Below are 17,463 nucleotides of genomic sequence, written 5' to 3'. Positions count from 1 at the left end.
TGAGGAATTGATAAGTGAATTTGCGTGGCTCAAATTCGATACGAATTTCTTTGGCACGAATTAATTCCTTTGTCTGTCGTTTTAGCTGCTAAAGAGGAAATCCCACAGGCTTTAATCAAAATAATATTGCATTATATTGGTCTGTTCATTTAATTTATTTTACATTAATATCAAACATTTTTGTTTTATTTAAACACCTCGACCAAAAAACTTTGAAACCATTTCAAACCACAAACAAAATTTCCAAAAGCTCTCAGTAGGGTAATGGGCCACACAAAAAGTTTGAAATGGTGTGTCCATCAGGAGACATGCCAAGTACTAAGCCTTTATCTACATTAATGTACAGGGCATTTTGCGTCTTTGAAGTGCGATAGAATTTGTTAACGTCATTGAGCAGCCCAGCCGGAACCTTTTCGAAATTGACACACCAAGTGTCGGTGCCGTCTCCGTTGTCAAAGGTTGGTCCGATTGCAATCCAGCTTGGTACCACTTTAAAGAAACTTGGCTTTAAGATTTGTTGGAGAAAGATTTTGAAAGTCTACCTGGTTGGATTTGTATCCAAGCTTGGTAGTCGGCTAGCGTCTCGAAGATTGCCAGGTGCGAGCCAAGCTTACAGCACTGGCTGTGCATCGCAGCAACTCCCTATTTTAAATCTTAAATTATTATCTAATATTTAAAACATAAAAATATAGTATTTTTTCGAAGTAATATATTTTCTTGATACATACAATGTCATTGTTATCATATACCCAGAAGTATTTTTTGCCAGTTGACGTTTGCATTACGGAACCATTGGACCCTGATTTAAATCATTATTTATACACAAAATTTAAAATTATTAAAAAAGGTTTAGATACATTTTTCTGTGGTTTTCACCTCATTTACAACCGCAGGCTGAAAAGTTAATTTTTAATTTAAATTTATTTCGAATCCTAAACATTTTACATCAGCAATGCAAGCAGCATATGACGGACAGGTTCGGCATTTTGTTTTGATTACTCCAGTTGGAGACACTGCGACCTGAAACCCCATTAATTGATGAAGCCGTTCATTTTTGCAATAAAACGGAGACTTACTGTCCCTCCTCTTTTGTACATGTTGTAAATTGACAAAGTTAACGTTGGATCAGCCTGCTTGCTGCAGAAAAATGCCTCAGAATACAGTTGACACTCATCAGCATAATCTTAAAGAGAATTGGAAATTATTGAGGTCTGAAATTTGAAAATATTTCTTTACAAATGGCCGAGCATTTGCCATAGCCTTCAAATGAAGATTGCAACAAGTTTAGATTATCAAAGGTCTGGTCTTCCAAATCGCGAATTATTTTCTCCGAGGCCAATTGACCGCTTTTGATCTACGCAGAGTGATTTAATCATTATGGACTTCACCACGACAGTAAAACGTTACCGCTATGCCGCGCTTTCCGCAGCATTTGATGTAGCACTGAAATGCGGATTAAATTTCTCTAATTTCTATTCGATTCTTTAAAGACCATCTTTGACAAAGTTTCTGAGCACACCAGTCGATTCTTGAGGGTCGAATTAGGTCAATTAGATGTTTTTTCCAACCAAAAAGTGCAGCGCGACGTGCGAACTTTTTCCCGCCAAAACAATATGAACGTTTATGCGCATGCGTCAGAGCTGGTTTGAGCACTTGCAGAGAGACCGCCCTGTATGAATGACTTCTTTGTCAGATCCAGATAACTCCGACGCATGCGCACTTCTCGCGTATACGTTGATATTGTTTTGGCGGGAAAAAAGTTCGCACGTCGCGCTGCACTTTTTGGTTGGAAAAAACATCTAACTGACCTAATTCGAACCTGAAGAATCGATTGGTGTAATCAGAAATTTCGTCGAAGACGGTCTTTAAACGACGATTCACCTTCAAATTTATTTTAGTCGGTGCCATTAAGGCAGAGGAGTTTAAAATCTGCTTGTCTACTTCTTGATCAGTAACTCCCCAAGTCTCCTGGCAACCCTTTCTGATTTGCTCTGACTTGTTTCCACTTTCAAGAACCTAATTAAAAATTACTGCGCGTAAATTTTTATCATTCTGGAAAGCCCCAACCTCGCAGAGAAACTGTTTCTGCGCCGAGCATGCGTCAGCTCCCAGCACTGACGCATTCGCAGTGACGTTTGCCAGATAGATGAAAATACAGTTTCCGGCCGCCTCCATTGGTAATTGGCCGCCTTTCCAGTGTGGCAAGCCGTCCAAATTCAATTTTTCCCCATCCGAACACCAATAATGGGGCCCAGCACAGCCTAAATTGGTCCCTGAAGTCCAAAATTCCCGATCCATTTGCTTTGAGTAAACTAAAATCGGTTGAGGATTAATTATTTTGTCTGAACTATGCCAAATTCTAAAAGGGGCACCTGCTGCTGGATATTTGCTGACCATCTTGGATAGACAGTTCATTTCCCCAAAATCAGAAATTTTCGCTAGCTTCATCCCGAGTGAGCAGCAATAGTTCCAAGCATCCAGCCAGTTTGTCTAAAAGGTTAATGATGATTTTAAGTGCTTCTCCTAAAATCATTGCCAAAAAATCCCACAGTTTTGGATGAAAATAAATATTCTTTTCCACACGCAGAGTTCCAAGAACCATGGATGTACAAATCTAAGAAAAAACTCGTACTCGCTTGCGGAGAAAATGAAATAAATTTTAAACCTTCTATCGTCGAATTGACAAACAAAGTGTCCTATACGTATTATGTTAAGTTATATTAAGTTTTTTTAATTTGAAAGTTTACATTTTTTGGGCAGCTAGTCGGGCATGTCGGCTCAGTGCACGATGGATTGCTTTGCACAACATTGCTCTAGAAAGGAAAGTCAAAATTTGTGATTATGAAATGCAAATAAATAACCTGACACGCAATCACGTATTTGTGACTGCAGTTTCTGTCCGCTAAAAAGACTCCGGTCCCGTTTCGATCGACCTGCATGTGTCCTCTGGATTCGAGTTGTCTGGCTGTCCCTTGGCCCAATTGATTCCGTCGGTGAAAGGGACGGCTTGCGAGCCGGAGCACCAAGCCCAGCGGCCCCAGGCGCCCATCGCGCGTCCCGCCGTCCAGTAGTTCCAATTCAGCGCCCAGTTGTCTTTTGTGAGACTTGAAAAGCATTGGAATTCAGAGGCAGAGCTGAAAGAAATGGGACGAAGACCCAAACTGCAGCAAAAGTCCAAGCTCTGCTGCCACGTGCCCTTAAAAAATATAATAAGTAATTATAATTAAATGCTGGAATTGACTGAAATATAGTTTTAGAGCTACTATTGCAATATAATCTCTAAGCCCATCATTCGAATTATATTAAAATTATTTTTTAATCCTAACGCTCAAGCACATCCTAGGGGCAAATAATGCCACCGAGCGGATAAAAAGGGGCCCAAGTGGCAGCGAAGTAACTTAGACCTATGAAACTCCTAGACAATGCGAGTCAAACGGCTGGCGGTTTATTTAATTGTGAAAATTTCCAGTAGAAAACAGACTAGGTTGCACAACTTCACTGACTGAGAAGTTATGCCACTCGCTGCGTAAATCTGAAATGCGGCACAGTTTTCTCTGCTGTCTAAGGCGTTTGCAAGATTTATGGAAAATGAGGGAAAAGAGCTGCTATCTAGGCCAGGGACATGGTTCGATGCACTAATTTCATACATCAGAGTAGTACTTACAACTCTGTTTGAAAAAAGGTAATTTTTGCTGCATGCCACGGTCCATTTTCCGTATTTTTTGCTCTCTTAAACGTGAATCTTATTTAAACGAGATAAATCCAACCAAGAGACCCATTCCATACCTTTCACAATCCCATTTGAATCTATTAATGATGTCTATAAGAATATCACATTTAAATCATACCACTATATTGTAACTTTCACTTTTTTACGTCTTTCACACAACTTATTGATGAGCAAACGTCTTTGTAAAGGTCAGCGTTTGGCTTCAGGAGACGAGGAAGGTTTTGAGCGAATTATAAAACTACAGAATATACGAACTCACCTCGCACAAATATGGCAATTTAGCCGCGGACGCAATCGCCGTTAGTGACAGGTTGGCAGAGAAAGCCAATGATTTTTGCGCAAGTTCAGAAACAGCCACTGGCTTGACGATGTTTTCTTGGACGGGTGAGTCGATGTCATCGTTTTTCACGCACCACGCAAAGGAAAGTAAACTGTCTGCAGCGCAAGAGCCGTTTCCCTCGTTGGAACCAATCGTCCAAATTGTTTGTATTGCCAAATCTAAGCGTGAAGTGTCAGAACGAAACAAATATTTGTCTGAATAAACACACCAGAAATGATGTTCTGCACCAATTTGAGTTTCAAAACGTCCTGCAGAGCGACGAGCGTCATTTTCCACGAGAGACAGTTTTTCGCGGCTTCCATTTGAGATGCAATATTTGGAACGAAGAAAAATGAACTGTCTGCCTTTGTTATAATTTTCCCTATGGAATCAAGTTCGAAGTTAAATAATTACAAATTTTAAATATTTCTGACCTTCTGACTTATTTGCTGCAGTCTGGAAATAAAATTAATATTTCCATTTATTTTGAAAATATCGGAAAATATCATACTGGTGAAATTTGAAGTTTGCTACATCTTGAATGTGCACAAGGCTGTAAAAGTAGGAGAGAGAGAGAATATAAGAAATCCATAGTTGTTGTTGTTGGGGTAAGGACCGTTGACGTGAGAGTTGATGATGATGTCTCAACTGATGTGAATGATGCAATAGTAGTAAATGTCGTCTCAGCTGGCTTTTCGGATTTTATTTCAGGTGCAGTCAGCAGCGAAGTGAAAGTCGCGGAAGATGTTTCTTTGGGGGTTGATGTCTCTAAAATTGTTGGTTGTTGTCCATCTGGTTCGGTAAGAGCTGCTATATATTTTGCAGTTGAGTAACACAAAAATCTAATTGCAATTTTGCTAGCCTGTGGTTGTGAGTTCTGATTCAATAAAAATCGGCGTTGGTTCAAGAATTCCAGGCTTGACAGTCACAAGTTTAGATTGTGCATCACTGCTGAGGAACGTAAATCAACAATTAAAAAGATTCCTCACATTTAAATGTATGTTAACTTACATTTCAATAACAGTGCCTTTAACAAAAGCGGTCGAGTTTTTGGTCCCCCCAGTTTTGCGTTTTGGAATGCACCGTGAAATTCCACAGCACCTTATCACGTAGATACGCCTCGCTGAATAATGAAACTTTTATTAACGATTATAGAGATAAATTAGTTTGTCGCCCTGATTTAAATACTAGTCGTTTGTCACGTGAAAATATAATTAACACTAGCGGAAAGGCGCAAAGAATTTCTACAATTTACTTCCATGCAAAAAATTTAAAATAAAAAGGACACTGCTTTCGCACCTGGACTCGTCAATTTCGTCATTGCATTTTTTTTTTAATTTTAAACTACCATGTTTTGAATTATTCCTTAAGGAACTTACTTTTAGTTTGTCTCATAATCTTGATTCTCATCTTCGCAATCGCGGAATTATTATTAATCTAAATTAAAAAATTAATTCAAATAATGTGTAATATTAATAACACAGTTACCCCAAAGATGAAAATTAAGCCCAAAATTATTATGATTGAAGAAATTTTCATGGTACGTGCGAATGGTTTCTTTTTCCATCAACAACTGTCTGCCACATCATCCGGCGATCACCATTCTCTCAAGCGTCCCATGAAAATTTACTGACGTACAACGCAAAAATCACTGTGCACTAGGTTTGGCATCCTGCCTACATTTTGCAGCAACAAAGGGGAATGTGGACTGTGATGAAATCTATTGATTTGGACTCGCATTCTATACGTTTCTTTTACAACTGTCTGAATTCCAGCAGGTATTTTGTTTTACCCCCGAGATCATCTAAGATTTTTAATTAGGGAGTCTTCAAAGAAAAGAATCAGATTGCAATAATTAAGATGGATTTTAACACTTCACTGTGAATCCCGCAGAAAATTATGTAACACTAGAAAATAAAGAAATAAACATTGCAAGTTTAATACCGAAAATAAATACTAAATTTGCCGATACCATATTATTATTATTATTGTATTTATATTAGACACCAACGGTGTGCAACATTATATAATTACGATAGTATTTTGAAGCACTTTCTTATATTTATATAGCAGCTTGAAATAAGGTAGTTGCATTATTTTTGCAATTGAGGAAATGATACATGTCTTTACAGACTTCATCGCAGAATTGGCATACACAATTGGCAGAAACATCTAGAAGGAAACGTTTGTCTTTACATAAAAGAAATACCATATTATATATCTTTAACGGAAGGAGCAAAGCAGAGGTGCTCAATCAATTTACTGTCCACAAACAACTCCGTTTAATTGCAACCGATTTGTTTCCAGCTTCTAGAACCTGTGTATTGGTTATGAAATTTTGCGGTCAGTTTGTGGGAAAGCCCAAACCTCGCAGAGAAATAATTGTTTTGTTTCGTGCACGTGTCCGCTCCCATCATTGAAGCAATATCACGGTGATATTAGAGAGGTTTATGGAAATACAGTTTCCATAATGCAGTCGCCTATCCAGTTGGGCAAGCTGTTCAAATTAAATTTTTCGCCTCAGAACACCAATATTGTGGCCCTGCGTGCAACCCAAATTAATTCCTGAAGTCCAAAAGTCCCGATTTTTTTGAAAGGGATAAAATTTAAATCCAAGAAGCTGCTTATTAATAAAAACTATATTAACTAAAGAAGACAAAATCTATTTAGACACCATTCTAGTTAAACATTTAATTTCATCGATATCGTTTACTGACGCCAACTTCATTCCGATCGAGCAGCAGTATTTCCAATTGGTCTAAAAATTAGACTTAATTTGTGGCGTATTAAAATAATAATTGGAAAAATGCATACAGATTTTTTAGAGAATCCACAAACAGAATTCCGAGAATCATGAATGTATAAATCAAAATAAAAATGTTATATATATGTTTCCATTCACACTGAAAGAAATATGTATGAATTTTTACCCACTCCATATTTTTTCGGAATTGTAACCTTTTACAAGGGTTCATGGAAAAAATTCATATATTAATTTAAATTACTAATTAATTGCTCGGCTAAGTTTGAAGGGTTGAAAAGTTTACAAAAATTTCCACTGTGGTTTGTTTAAAATTAATTCAATCTTGCAGAAGATCTATATAGCTAGTTTAGGAAACAATGTTATAAATTTTGTGAAAATTGCATTTATATAAAGAAGAATGTTAAAGCAAACAAATTTCTGTTGGCAAGGATTTTGTTATAAGCCGTCTTGGATGGCAGCAGTGAATTCGTTGGTGAAATCTTTCTTAGCTTTTGCCACGATGTTGATTTCATAGTAGAACTTTTCCGTCGAGTTGTACTTCGGCCAATAAGGCATCGATAACGTTTTCGGCTCATTGGGATTGCCGGAAATGATGAAATTCGCCCACAGATCCACCATTAAATTCGATATGGCGGTTTCCTCTTCGTTAAAAGAATCGGCAATTTTCGGAGTCAAGTAGATCATGTCGTCGCTGTGGCAAACCCCTAGAGCAATTATTATATAAATCAAAATTTGTTATCACTGCTTAATTAACTGTCGGCACCTTCTTTAAACAAGCCGTTCGGATCGTTAATACCGTTGAATGGAAGGTGATGACGACCTTTGTAATCGAAAGTGTAGAGGTAATTATCCGCTTTGCTATTCAGTTTAGCCATTTGGAGCGCTGGGGCTTTCATTGTGAGTGTGGACATGACCTTAAAACCAGAATAATAATAATAAAAATAGTGATTTAGTGATCAGTCTCAAAATTACGTCCAAAACTCCAGCAAGGATTTCTGTGAAGTTGCCCCTCTTTTCAGGGGTCACATAACTGAAATATCTGCGCTCAACCAAATCATTTATAGCTCCAACGGGATCTTTTGTTCCTGTAAAAAATAATGCAGTATAACACCGTTACATTTAAACAAACCTTAAAGACCGTCTTTGACGAAGTTTCTGGGCACACAAATCGATTCTTGAGGCTCGAATTAGGTGAAGTGGATATTTTTCCGGCTAAAACGTCCAGCGCGACGTGCGAACTTTTTTTCCCGCCAAAACAATATGAATGCGAAAGCAGCGCATGCGTGAGAACTGGCAAAGAAGTCATTCGTACAGGGCGGTCTCTCTGCAAGTGCTCAAACCAGCTCTGACGCATGCGCACTTCTCGCATAAACGTTCATATTGTTTTGGCGGGAAAAAAGTTCACACGTCGCGCTGGACTTTTTGGTCGGAAAAACTATCCACTTTACCTAATTCAACCCTCAAGAATCAATTGGTGTGCTCAGAAACTTCGTCAAAGATACAGTCAAAAAATTAATAGTAATAATAAAATAATAATATCCTTACTAAAAAATTTCATTATTAGATGATCAATTAGGTTTTCCCGGATGTAGGTTTCATTATCTTGCACTCCTAACCTACTCAAGCCGCCGTGGAAAACTGAAAAAATAAAATGTTAAAATTTCCCAGAAGTGGAGCAGACACTCACGATCGACCATCCACATGGAATCATGCCTGGTGACGCCAGCCAAGATTGGCACGTTGAGGAACGCTCCTTTTTTGGCCAGGTCGGCAGGATTATCCGGCAAGAATTTCGTGTCTGCCGGCTCGTCCGGTCTGGACACAACTGGGAGTCCTCCTTTAAACGATCCCAATTTGCTGTACGTGACGAACGCCGATAGCAGATTTTCGGCAGTTAAATTCCGCATGCACAAGGACACTTCCTGGTCGTCACCAAGGCAGCCGGCCTTGAGTGCAACTGTCCTGGCCTCTTTCACGGGCGAATCGTCCAGCGCAAAAGACGGAATTGCGGAGCCGCTGTTCATGATCACACCGTGCAACAGGCCTTGATATTAAAATGAGTGCGTGTTTTTAGTCGAATATTTCAATTTTAACGAACAATTTATACCTTCAGTTAACGGACTGAGCATCAAGTAGTTGGCAATACACGCGCCAGCGCTGTGACCGAATACTGTCACTTGACCTTTGTTTCCGCCAAACTTGCTTATGTGTTTGTTTACCCATTTTAACGCCTCCAAAGCGTCCAAAAGGCCGGCGTTGCCAGGAATGATTTCATTTTGCAGTGAAAGAAATCCTATTAAGAGTTTTAAAAAAATGTCAGTGCGTTATTAAGATTATAAATTACCGAATGGGCCAAGTCTGTATTGTGGCACGACCAGGATGACATCCCTGTCTAGGAGAAAGTCGGGCCTGAAGCTGATCTCTGAGCCAATCATGAACGAGCCTCCGTGATAGTAAACCACGACCGGAAGAGATCCGTTGTGAGTCAACTGTGTGATAATTTAATTAATTGAATGAATAACGCTCAAGGTTTTGTTACATCAGGCGTGTAGACATTCAAAGTGAGGCAGTCTTCCGGATCGGGCCGAGAAAAATTATTTCTGTGTTCCAAATCCTCCCACACCAAGTGCCTGCGAACCCTTTGAATGAGCTCTTTATATTCTGGTTGAATGCAGCGAATGCCGGGGCTTGTTGCGAGCAGATCGCCACTCCATGATTTTGGAATTGGAGGCTGTAAAATGTTTTATCAAAAGTATAAAGAGATAGAAATGAAATTAGGCTGTTAATTAAATGTAAATTTAATTAAATTTCAAATAAATTACAAATTTTTGATAATATTTATACCTGAAACCTGTTGATCCCTGACGGAGGTTCAGCAAAAGGTATGCCTTGGAAGCTGTGGATCGTCCTGTTGTTTCGCGTGAGACTCTCCTTCCCGATCAGAGTGCCCAAATCGTCAAGAACGACCCTTGGAGGCTCATCATCTTCAGCGAGCACGTGAGCGGCAAAAAAGAGCAGCGCGAAGCCAATGACAAGCCCGACGACTGTGTTCTTCCTCAACATGCTGATGCTGACTGTCACAAGGTCCCCTTTGAACGAGACAATCGCTTTATTATCAAGCGGCCTTTGAGGCCTAGTTGGTGATGTACATATATATTTTTTTAACAGCGTGTCGCGAATTTCTGCAATACATAGCTAAACTGAAATATATAATATGATTAGCGCACTAATGGCACGCCCTTTGACCCCTTAAATTTCAGCTCTCTTGATCGTGCCGGGCAGGGTTCGCCAATTTCGCAATGCGCCAAAAATGCATTACTGGTTTTTTAGCGAAAAAAAAACAGCAGGAAAAAACCACCAGTTTTGGGGTTTTCCGCATTTTCTGAATTGAACCCCGAAAAGATCCAATTTCGCGCTTAAAAAAGTAAGAAATTTTGGCAAACTACTTAAAATATTTGGCCTTTTGGTAAAACCATAGTGGCTTTTATACTGATTTTGTAAAAATCCTTATTTTTTACCATCCATCATGAGATTTTTTTTATCTTCAATATAAATGCATGTGTTTCGGAAAAAAATTCATAAGATTGCATAATAACGGGAAAATGCGGGTTATTGCGAACCCTGGTACCGAGCCGTCCCTCAAACTCGTCATCGCGGCGACTGCCTCTCGCGATCAACCGTCTCTCATATAATATAATAGTACTATTTAATTCTCACTTATCCCTTTGACAGCATGATCGGTGGGACTATTATTTCTCTAAGCAAATGATAATCTCCAGAATCATCATCGAATGCCTGTGCACGCGGCAGCGAGACGTGAATTTGTAATAATTTAAAATGTATAAATTTGAAATAAAAATTCTGACAGTTCGAAATCCAGCTATAAAGAGAAATTATCTTCCAAACAGCACTGAAACGATTACACGGAACTTCCCATGTCCAAATGAGGGAGCTTCTGAAAATTAGAAATCTTTTGAGTTGGGAGATTTGAAATTTGTGTAATAAAAGAAATGAATAAATACATTTTTTATTGCAACAATATTATTTATTAACAATATTTATTCTTTAATTTGACAGGAGGGAGATCATTCAGGGTTTCAACTCTAGATTCCAAATCGGTCTGAGAAAGTTTCGTGCATCAAGTGTGTAGGAAATAATTGTTTCAACCAGCAGGCGGGATTAGACTATCCGACTGCCCAGTAATAACTTTATTGTGTTTTGAACCTTCAATAAAAAAACACTTTCCTAAAATATTGTATTTTAATTTAACACCCAGATCCAGATGCAATATTTATATAGCAATTGAGATTAAATGAAATACGACTGTACATTTTTTTGTTTGGAAAATATTTTTGTTTATTGCACATGATTATAGTCGAGAGTTATTATTAATACATATATATTATTATTTCCTTATTTTCATTGAAACACATACATGAAAAAATGCAAAAATGACAAACAGAAACTGCATAAAAGTGCGGAGCAAAACCCTCCCATGTGCCACACCCTATAGGTCAATTACAAGCTGACTTTAGGGATTATTTTTACTATGGTTAAATTAAAAAGTTAGAAATAACTGAATGCACGGGAACCTTCTGTTAATAAAGTGAATGGAAATTTTAATATCTTCAGAAAGTCAGAGGGCCACATACAAAGTGGCCCAACAAAGCATTAGCACCTGCTATTGTTGGGCCTACTTTATTTAAAGAGATTCCATTAGGTGAGCTGATGGAGCGATAGAATGAGTTAATGTTTGTTAATATTCCGTTGGGGAGCCTTTCGTAATTGAGACACCAGCTGTCTGTTCCGTCCCCATTATCAAACGTGGGGCCGAAGCCGATCCAAGAACTTGACGTCAACACTGAAAATTTTCAAGTATTTTGATGAAGAAGAATCAATTTTCCTAATTTTTCAATACGCACACGGCACCATAGTTGCCATCCACGCTCTATAGTCCGCCAGGGTAGAGAAAATTGCCAAATGCGATCCGATTTTACAGCATTCAAGGTGCATCGCACTGTGTAACTAATAAAGAAAAAGTTTTGGTACAAAAAACACTTGCACAGAGTATGACTTTATGTTTCTCTTTTAAGTTTTTGTAACGTACCATAGGGCCGGAAAATTTAAAGTAATATTTTTTTCCAGTTGATGTTTGATATATTGCTCCTCTACTCCCTGGAAATTTTTATGATTCGTGTTACATACGCCACATTTTAAGTTTGCACAATTTTTCTATACATCTTCCAGTAAGTCGCAACTCATTTACAGCCGCAGCCTTTCAAAATACATAACGTCAATTGTTTATCATTAGATCTATTTGAAATTGTAACATTACATCAGTAACGCATGGACCAAAATCTAAACAAGTTCGGTATTTTGTGTTTATTGCTCCTGTTGGTGAAGCCACAACCTATTTCAACAAATTCGAAACAAACTTTTTATGATTTGCTCTAAACATCTCATACATACATTTGGTCCATCTTTGTTGGTGTCCAGCAATGCCATTGTTAGGGTTGGATCAGTTTTCTTGCCGCAGTAAAACATTTCTGAATACATCCTGCACTCATCGGTGTCATCTTTAAAAGATAAAAATATTTCACTCGTGAAAACTATATATTTTGCTCTATACAAATTGATGAGCATTTTTCGTATCCGTCAAATGATGATTGCATCAGGGGTGGGTCATCAAATGTCAGTTCTTCCAAGTTTCGAATTACGTGTCCGGTCAACAGTTGGCCATATTTTATCTGTATACAAATCTTGTATTAATTTTTATTCGGGACCCTCCACGAGCAAGAATAAAAATCTGGGTTTCTTTTTGTGCTATGAATATAGTATTATTTAATGGGAATAAAATCATTATTTATTTTTAGTTAGTTTTTTGTTAAAAATCTATAAATTCACCACTTCTCCGCGAATCCCGCAGCATCTTATGTAGCACTGGAACATAGTACATTTTTATTTTGTTAATTTAAAATTTCTTTATAGTTTTTCATGTATGATGTATTAATAAAACATATCACACCATCAAATTTCTTTTGACTGGAGATTGCAGCGCAGAGATGTTCATGATGTGTTCCTCGATTTCTAGGTCACTAACGTCCAACATTTCCTGACAACTCCTTTTGATTTGTACGGATTTATTTCCTGTTTGTAGCACCTGCGAATCCGGTCAGAATTTATTGTTCGGTTTTCTGTAAAGTGCAAACCTCGCAGAGGAATTGTTTTTGCGTCGAACACACGTCAGCTCCCAGCACTGACGCATTCACAGTGACGTTGGACAGATTGACGAAAATACAGTTTCCGGCCTCCTGGGAAGGCAAACGGCCGCCTTTCCAGTTGGGCAAGCGGTTCAAATTCAATTTTTCACCATCAGAACACCAGTAATGAGGACCGGCGCAGTCCGAGTTCGTTCCAGAAGTCCAAAAATCCCGATTTGTTTGATGGGGATAAACTAATAAAAAGAAATATGTGCACTCTGTGGGTAATATTTAAGTTTTTTAAGCACACATGCTTCTGGATATCTGTTGATCATTTTCGAAAGACATTTCAAATCATCGAATTCATGAACAGCCGCCAACTTCATTCCAACAGAGCAGCAGTATTTCCAAGCGTCAAGCCAAGTGGTCTTAAAATCAGATTAAATTTGTGCCGTATTAAAATAATAATTTGCCACATTGCATACCGATATTTTAGAGAATAAATACTCCTTTCCACACACAGAGTTCCAAGAACCATGGGTGAATAAATCTAAGAAAAGTTTTGAGTAACTTTCCAACTGAGTGAAATATGTATGAACGTTTACCTCGCAGCTTCAAATCAGTGGTAAAATAGTTTTCCTATTAACAATTAAAAAATAGTAAATGGCTATACATTATTAATTTATTTTACATTTCTCCTGCACTCAGTTGGACATTTCGGTGAAGAGCAGTTAGAAATTTTTGGCAGCACTTCACCCTGTTAAAGGATTTTATTCGATTCACTCTTTTCTTGCATTTTCTCTAAATAAAAGCGACTCGAATACCTGGCAGGCGATCAGGTATTTGTGACTGCAGTTTCTGTCCGTTAAAAAGACTCCAGTGCCATTTCGATCAACCTGCATGTGGACGCAAAGATCTTCTGGATTTGAATTATCCGGCTGTCCCGCGGCCCAATTTATTCCGTCGGGGAAAGGGACGGCTTGCGAGCCGGAGCACCAAGCCCAGCGGCCCCAGGCGCCCATCGCGCGTCCCGCCGTCCAAAAGTTCCAGTTTAGCGTCCAGTTGGCTTTTGTTAATTTAGAGAAGCATTGCATGTGTGAAGAATTCCTGAACCAAATGGGTTTGAGGCCTAAACTGCAGCAAAAATTCATGTTCTGCTGCCACGTTCCCTGTGAAAACCAACAACAATAAATAACTGAAGAGAATCTCGCATTGAGACAGTTTGCTACACACACTCTACTGCCAATATTCAAAATGTTGTTAGGTTAGCATTGGTTAAGATAATTTTAATCCTCTTAAATGAAACAAAACTGAAGTTTCTTGGTTTTAACATAATTCAATTGCAATTTTAATTTTCTGAACGTAATACGAACAGACTTTCTTGCGTATTTCAATTTTAATTACATTAATTGTTAGGTAAAATCCAAAAATTTCTTAACAATTTGGAGGAATCTACTTTGAGACATTGCACGGACTGGCTTTGCGACGTAAATTGATTCAAAATAAATGGTAAATATTATGAGATTTACTTCAGAAGCTTTTAAAGCAAAAACTGGCGCAATTTTTAAATTAAAAATTTTCATTTACCAATTTCTTGGAGAACAAGTAGTGTGTGCCACAATCTGAAGTCCATTTACCAAACTTCTCGCTATCTGTTTCGTGTTTTGAGTATGAAAATATGTTCCATTTATTTTTTCAGTACAATAATACCTTTCAGGTTCCCAGATGCATCCACCAGTGAGACCTGTGGGCCACATTTTCATGTCATACAATAAGAATTAACCTGAAAATTTTGATTTCGTTACGTCTTTCACACATTTTAAGGTGGAGCAACTGTCTCTGTATAAATCTGCGTTAGGCTGGAGAAGACGTCATTTCAAAATTTTGCTAAAATTTTATTTAAAAACCCAACTTCGCATAAATACGGTAGTTTGGAGATGGATGGAAGCGCCGTTAGTGTCTTGTTCGCTGTTAGAGCCAAAGCTTTTTGAGCGAGTTCGACGACGGACATCGGTGTAGTGATTTTTTTCTGGATGGCCACATCTAATTCGACGTTTTTCCCGCACCAAGCAAATGAGAGCAAAGCGTCCGCGTCGCAAGAGCCGTTCCCCTCGTTTGAGCCAGCGGTCCAAATTGCCGAAATATTTAGATCTAATTCAATTTAAATATGTCTAAATATTTTATATTTATTGGGGTAAAGGAAGACCTGAAATAAGGCTATGCAAGAAATCGAGTTTCAAAATGTCCAGCATCGAGATAAGAGACATCTTCATAGAGAGGCAATTTTGTGCTGCCTGCATCTGCGTTGCGGTGATCGGCATCACGAAAAATGACGTGTCAACTTTTGTGACGAATTTGCCTGCAGCGGTAATTTAAAATTACGTAATATATTCGCAAAAAATTATATTTAATTGTAAACCTCCGGATAAATTAGAATTGCTCTGTGAAATTTAATTAAATGAACAATATTAGCTTGAAATAACTTTTAATAATATAATATACCGATGGAACATCGAGTTTGCTGCACCTTGAAGAATTGCATGGCTGCAATTAGATGAATTTAAATTTATTAAGAGAAATACTTGGGAAAGTGAATAAATTTTTGTCAATCTGTGAATGCACGATGCTCACTTAAATTAGCTTTATTAATTTTTTATCATACCTTTTCATTATTTGCCACGGTCGTTGTTGATGTAACTGCTCTAGTCGTGGAATTTATTTCAGTTATCGGCCCTCCGGTAGTAGAAAATGTCTCGGTTGATGTGGTAGATGTGCTAGTTGCTTGAGTGTTAATGTTTTAAATGAAATTTTTTATCATCTCCAATTTGGAAATTAAAGTTTGCACCTTCAGAAGCATATTGTTGTGTTGTTGAAGTCGTGATGCTTTCCTCAGCCAATGTTGTGAGCGTCGTTTTTGAATTCAAAAACGTAGCTGAATCAAAATTCGTTCTAAGGGTGCTTGAATCTGCAAAAACATTAATACTCTAATTTCATGCTGACAAAAAATGCACGCGTTTTGACCCAAATTGAAGAAGAAAATTAAAGGTAATCCTATAAGCTAGCAACAGGATCTGCTCTTGAGCTGATTAAATCACTTCAAAAAAGCCCCACCGCCTCAAAACTTTTGTCTACCTGGGATGGATGGCATGTCTAATTCAGGCGAGGTTAGAGCATCAAGATCATTAGTGGCTTCGCCAAGATTATCGCTTTCCTGATTTGACGGCAACAAGATTCTGTAAAAATAAAAGCCATAAGTCATCGATCAATGACAAGAAATTCTATATTGGAAAATTATCCAAAATGTATATAGTTCCGTGTTTTTCCAAACAGTTTTCCAATTGTTTTGACCCCCAAAGTACACTTTCCCTGTTTTCCGAAACACGTTTTGTTATTAAACTTCACTTAGAAGCATACTAAAAATTGATCCCATAAATTGCAATTAATTTATAAAATGTTTAAAGATTTTAATATTTAAAAAGTTCATGATTGTCATCAGCGCACGGAACGAAAAAAATGAATGACTTTTTATATTTTTAACTATTCAATATGACTTTAAATGTATTTAAAAAATAGAATACTCATGAGTTGAAGATAATTTGTTGTCAATGGACAAATTATAGGAATTGTTTGCCGCCGTCACACGTCTGCTTTTCTTGAACTTAGGGATGCACCTCGCGATTCCGCAACATTTAATTATATGAATACGCCTTCCTGAAAATGAAGAATCAACTTTGACAAATTAAACATTAAATATTAAACTTTTATTTTAAATTTAATCGAGCGTATTTTAAAGTCTTACCTTTGTTTCTTATAGCAAATTTCGATATCTTATGGACTTTTGCGAGATTTTCAAAAACCTTTGAATAAATTATAAAAGTCAACAAATCCAATTAAAGTTAAAGAAATAAATTACTGAAAGAAAAATCAGTGCCAGAACCCATGAAAATGAATTCATTTTTATAGGTTGCTATTAAGCCCCTCTTACACAGGAACGTTTTTCATACTGACTGCTGTGACAACTTTTTTTTGTGTATTTCCGATAACGTGCACAATGACGTCAATTCCTTTCAAAAAGTGATGACCGAAATTCAGCTTCCATATAGCGATGATGAGACAATGGAAGGGAAACTATACGTAATCAATGGAAAATTTTAATGATCTACTGAAAATGTTTTTTATTCAGAATAAGATACACGTGATCTCCCATCTGAAGCTATACATTTGTTTCCACCAAATGGGTGGTGATACTGGTGACCGCGAGCGTTTAATATTATTTTGCTCGATTTCATCATATATAAATTGGTCCAGTGTAAATGTGTGACGTATAAAAAACTAAAGACGGCAGCCAGAAGTTGGGGGTAGTTTGACGCCTGATTGCTCGACTCGGAGGAATGTAAATAGAGTATAAAAATTACAAAACTACTATTTTTCTGAATAAATGGCATTAAAT

The 17,463-nt window shown here is 37.6% G+C and overlaps 2 protein-coding genes and 1 long non-coding RNA gene across 3 annotated transcripts; all 3 read right to left on the bottom strand.

Annotated features, from left to right (window-relative positions):
• Positions 1-1,242: 1,242 nt before the first annotated feature.
• LOC135944963 (uncharacterized) lies at positions 1,243-2,285 on the bottom strand. Its single transcript, XR_010575382.1, has 3 exons — positions 1,882-2,285; positions 1,408-1,443; positions 1,243-1,354 (listed from the first exon to the last, which is right to left on the bottom strand). It is a non-coding gene; the product is annotated as an uncharacterized LOC135944963 (long non-coding RNA).
• A 4,894-nt stretch (positions 2,286-7,179) lies between these two features.
• LOC135946360 (carboxylesterase 4A-like) lies at positions 7,180-9,876 on the bottom strand. The gene is made up of 9 exons (XM_065494569.1): positions 9,658-9,876; positions 9,353-9,544; positions 9,158-9,302; positions 8,921-9,106; positions 8,501-8,857; positions 8,359-8,451; positions 7,786-7,898; positions 7,577-7,727; positions 7,180-7,517 (listed from the first exon to the last, which is right to left on the bottom strand). The coding sequence occupies exons 1-9, from the start codon at positions 9,874-9,876 to the stop codon at positions 7,249-7,251; spliced, it is 1,725 nt and encodes a 574-aa protein (XP_065350641.1). The 3' UTR covers positions 7,180-7,248.
• Positions 9,877-11,933: 2,057 nt separating this feature from the next.
• On the bottom strand, positions 11,934-13,261 carry LOC135947125 (uncharacterized). Its single transcript, XM_065495718.1, has 7 exons — positions 13,023-13,261; positions 12,839-12,973; positions 12,718-12,753; positions 12,443-12,560; positions 12,283-12,389; positions 12,149-12,223; positions 11,934-12,088 (listed from the first exon to the last, which is right to left on the bottom strand). The coding sequence occupies exons 2-7, from the start codon at positions 12,920-12,922 to the stop codon at positions 12,011-12,013; spliced, it is 498 nt and encodes a 165-aa protein (XP_065351790.1). The 5' UTR covers positions 12,923-12,973; positions 13,023-13,261; the 3' UTR covers positions 11,934-12,010.
• Positions 13,262-17,463: the final 4,202 nt, after the last annotated feature.

Source organism: Cloeon dipterum, chromosome X, assembly GCF_949628265.1.
Source record: "Cloeon dipterum chromosome X, ieCloDipt1.1, whole genome shotgun sequence".
Classification (NCBI taxonomy): Eukaryota; Metazoa; Arthropoda; class Insecta; order Ephemeroptera; family Baetidae; genus Cloeon; species Cloeon dipterum.
Note: the sequence above shows the minus strand (reverse complement) of the source record. Positions and strands in the feature narration are given on the sequence as shown.

What these genes read in the sequence shown, in the direction of transcription:
- LOC135946360 (XM_065494569.1), bottom strand. Translation starts at nt 9,876, where the DNA reads ATGTTGAGGAAGAACACAGTCGTCGGGCTTGTCATTGGCTTCGCGCTG. An exon ending in ATACAGACTTGGCCCATTCG is followed by an intron (nt 9,107 to 9,157) that starts GTAATTTATAAT and finishes AACTCTTAATAG; the next exon opens with GATTTCTTTCACTGCAAAAT. An exon ending in TTCCATGTGGATGGTCGATC is followed by an intron (nt 8,452 to 8,500) that starts GTGAGTGTCTGC and finishes TTATTTTTTCAG; the next exon opens with TTTTCCACGGCGGCTTGAGT.
- LOC135947125 (XM_065495718.1), bottom strand. Translation starts at nt 12,922, where the DNA reads ATGTTGGACGTTAGTGACCTAGAAATCGAGGAACACATCATGAACATC. An exon ending in CAGTCAAAAGAAATTTGATG is followed by an intron (nt 12,754 to 12,838) that starts GTGTGATATGTT and finishes ACTATGTTCCAG; the next exon opens with TGCTACATAAGATGCTGCGG. An exon ending in CGAAAAATGCTCATCAATTT is followed by an intron (nt 12,390 to 12,442) that starts GTATAGAGCAAA and finishes TATCTTTTAAAG; the next exon opens with ATGACACCGATGAGTGCAGG.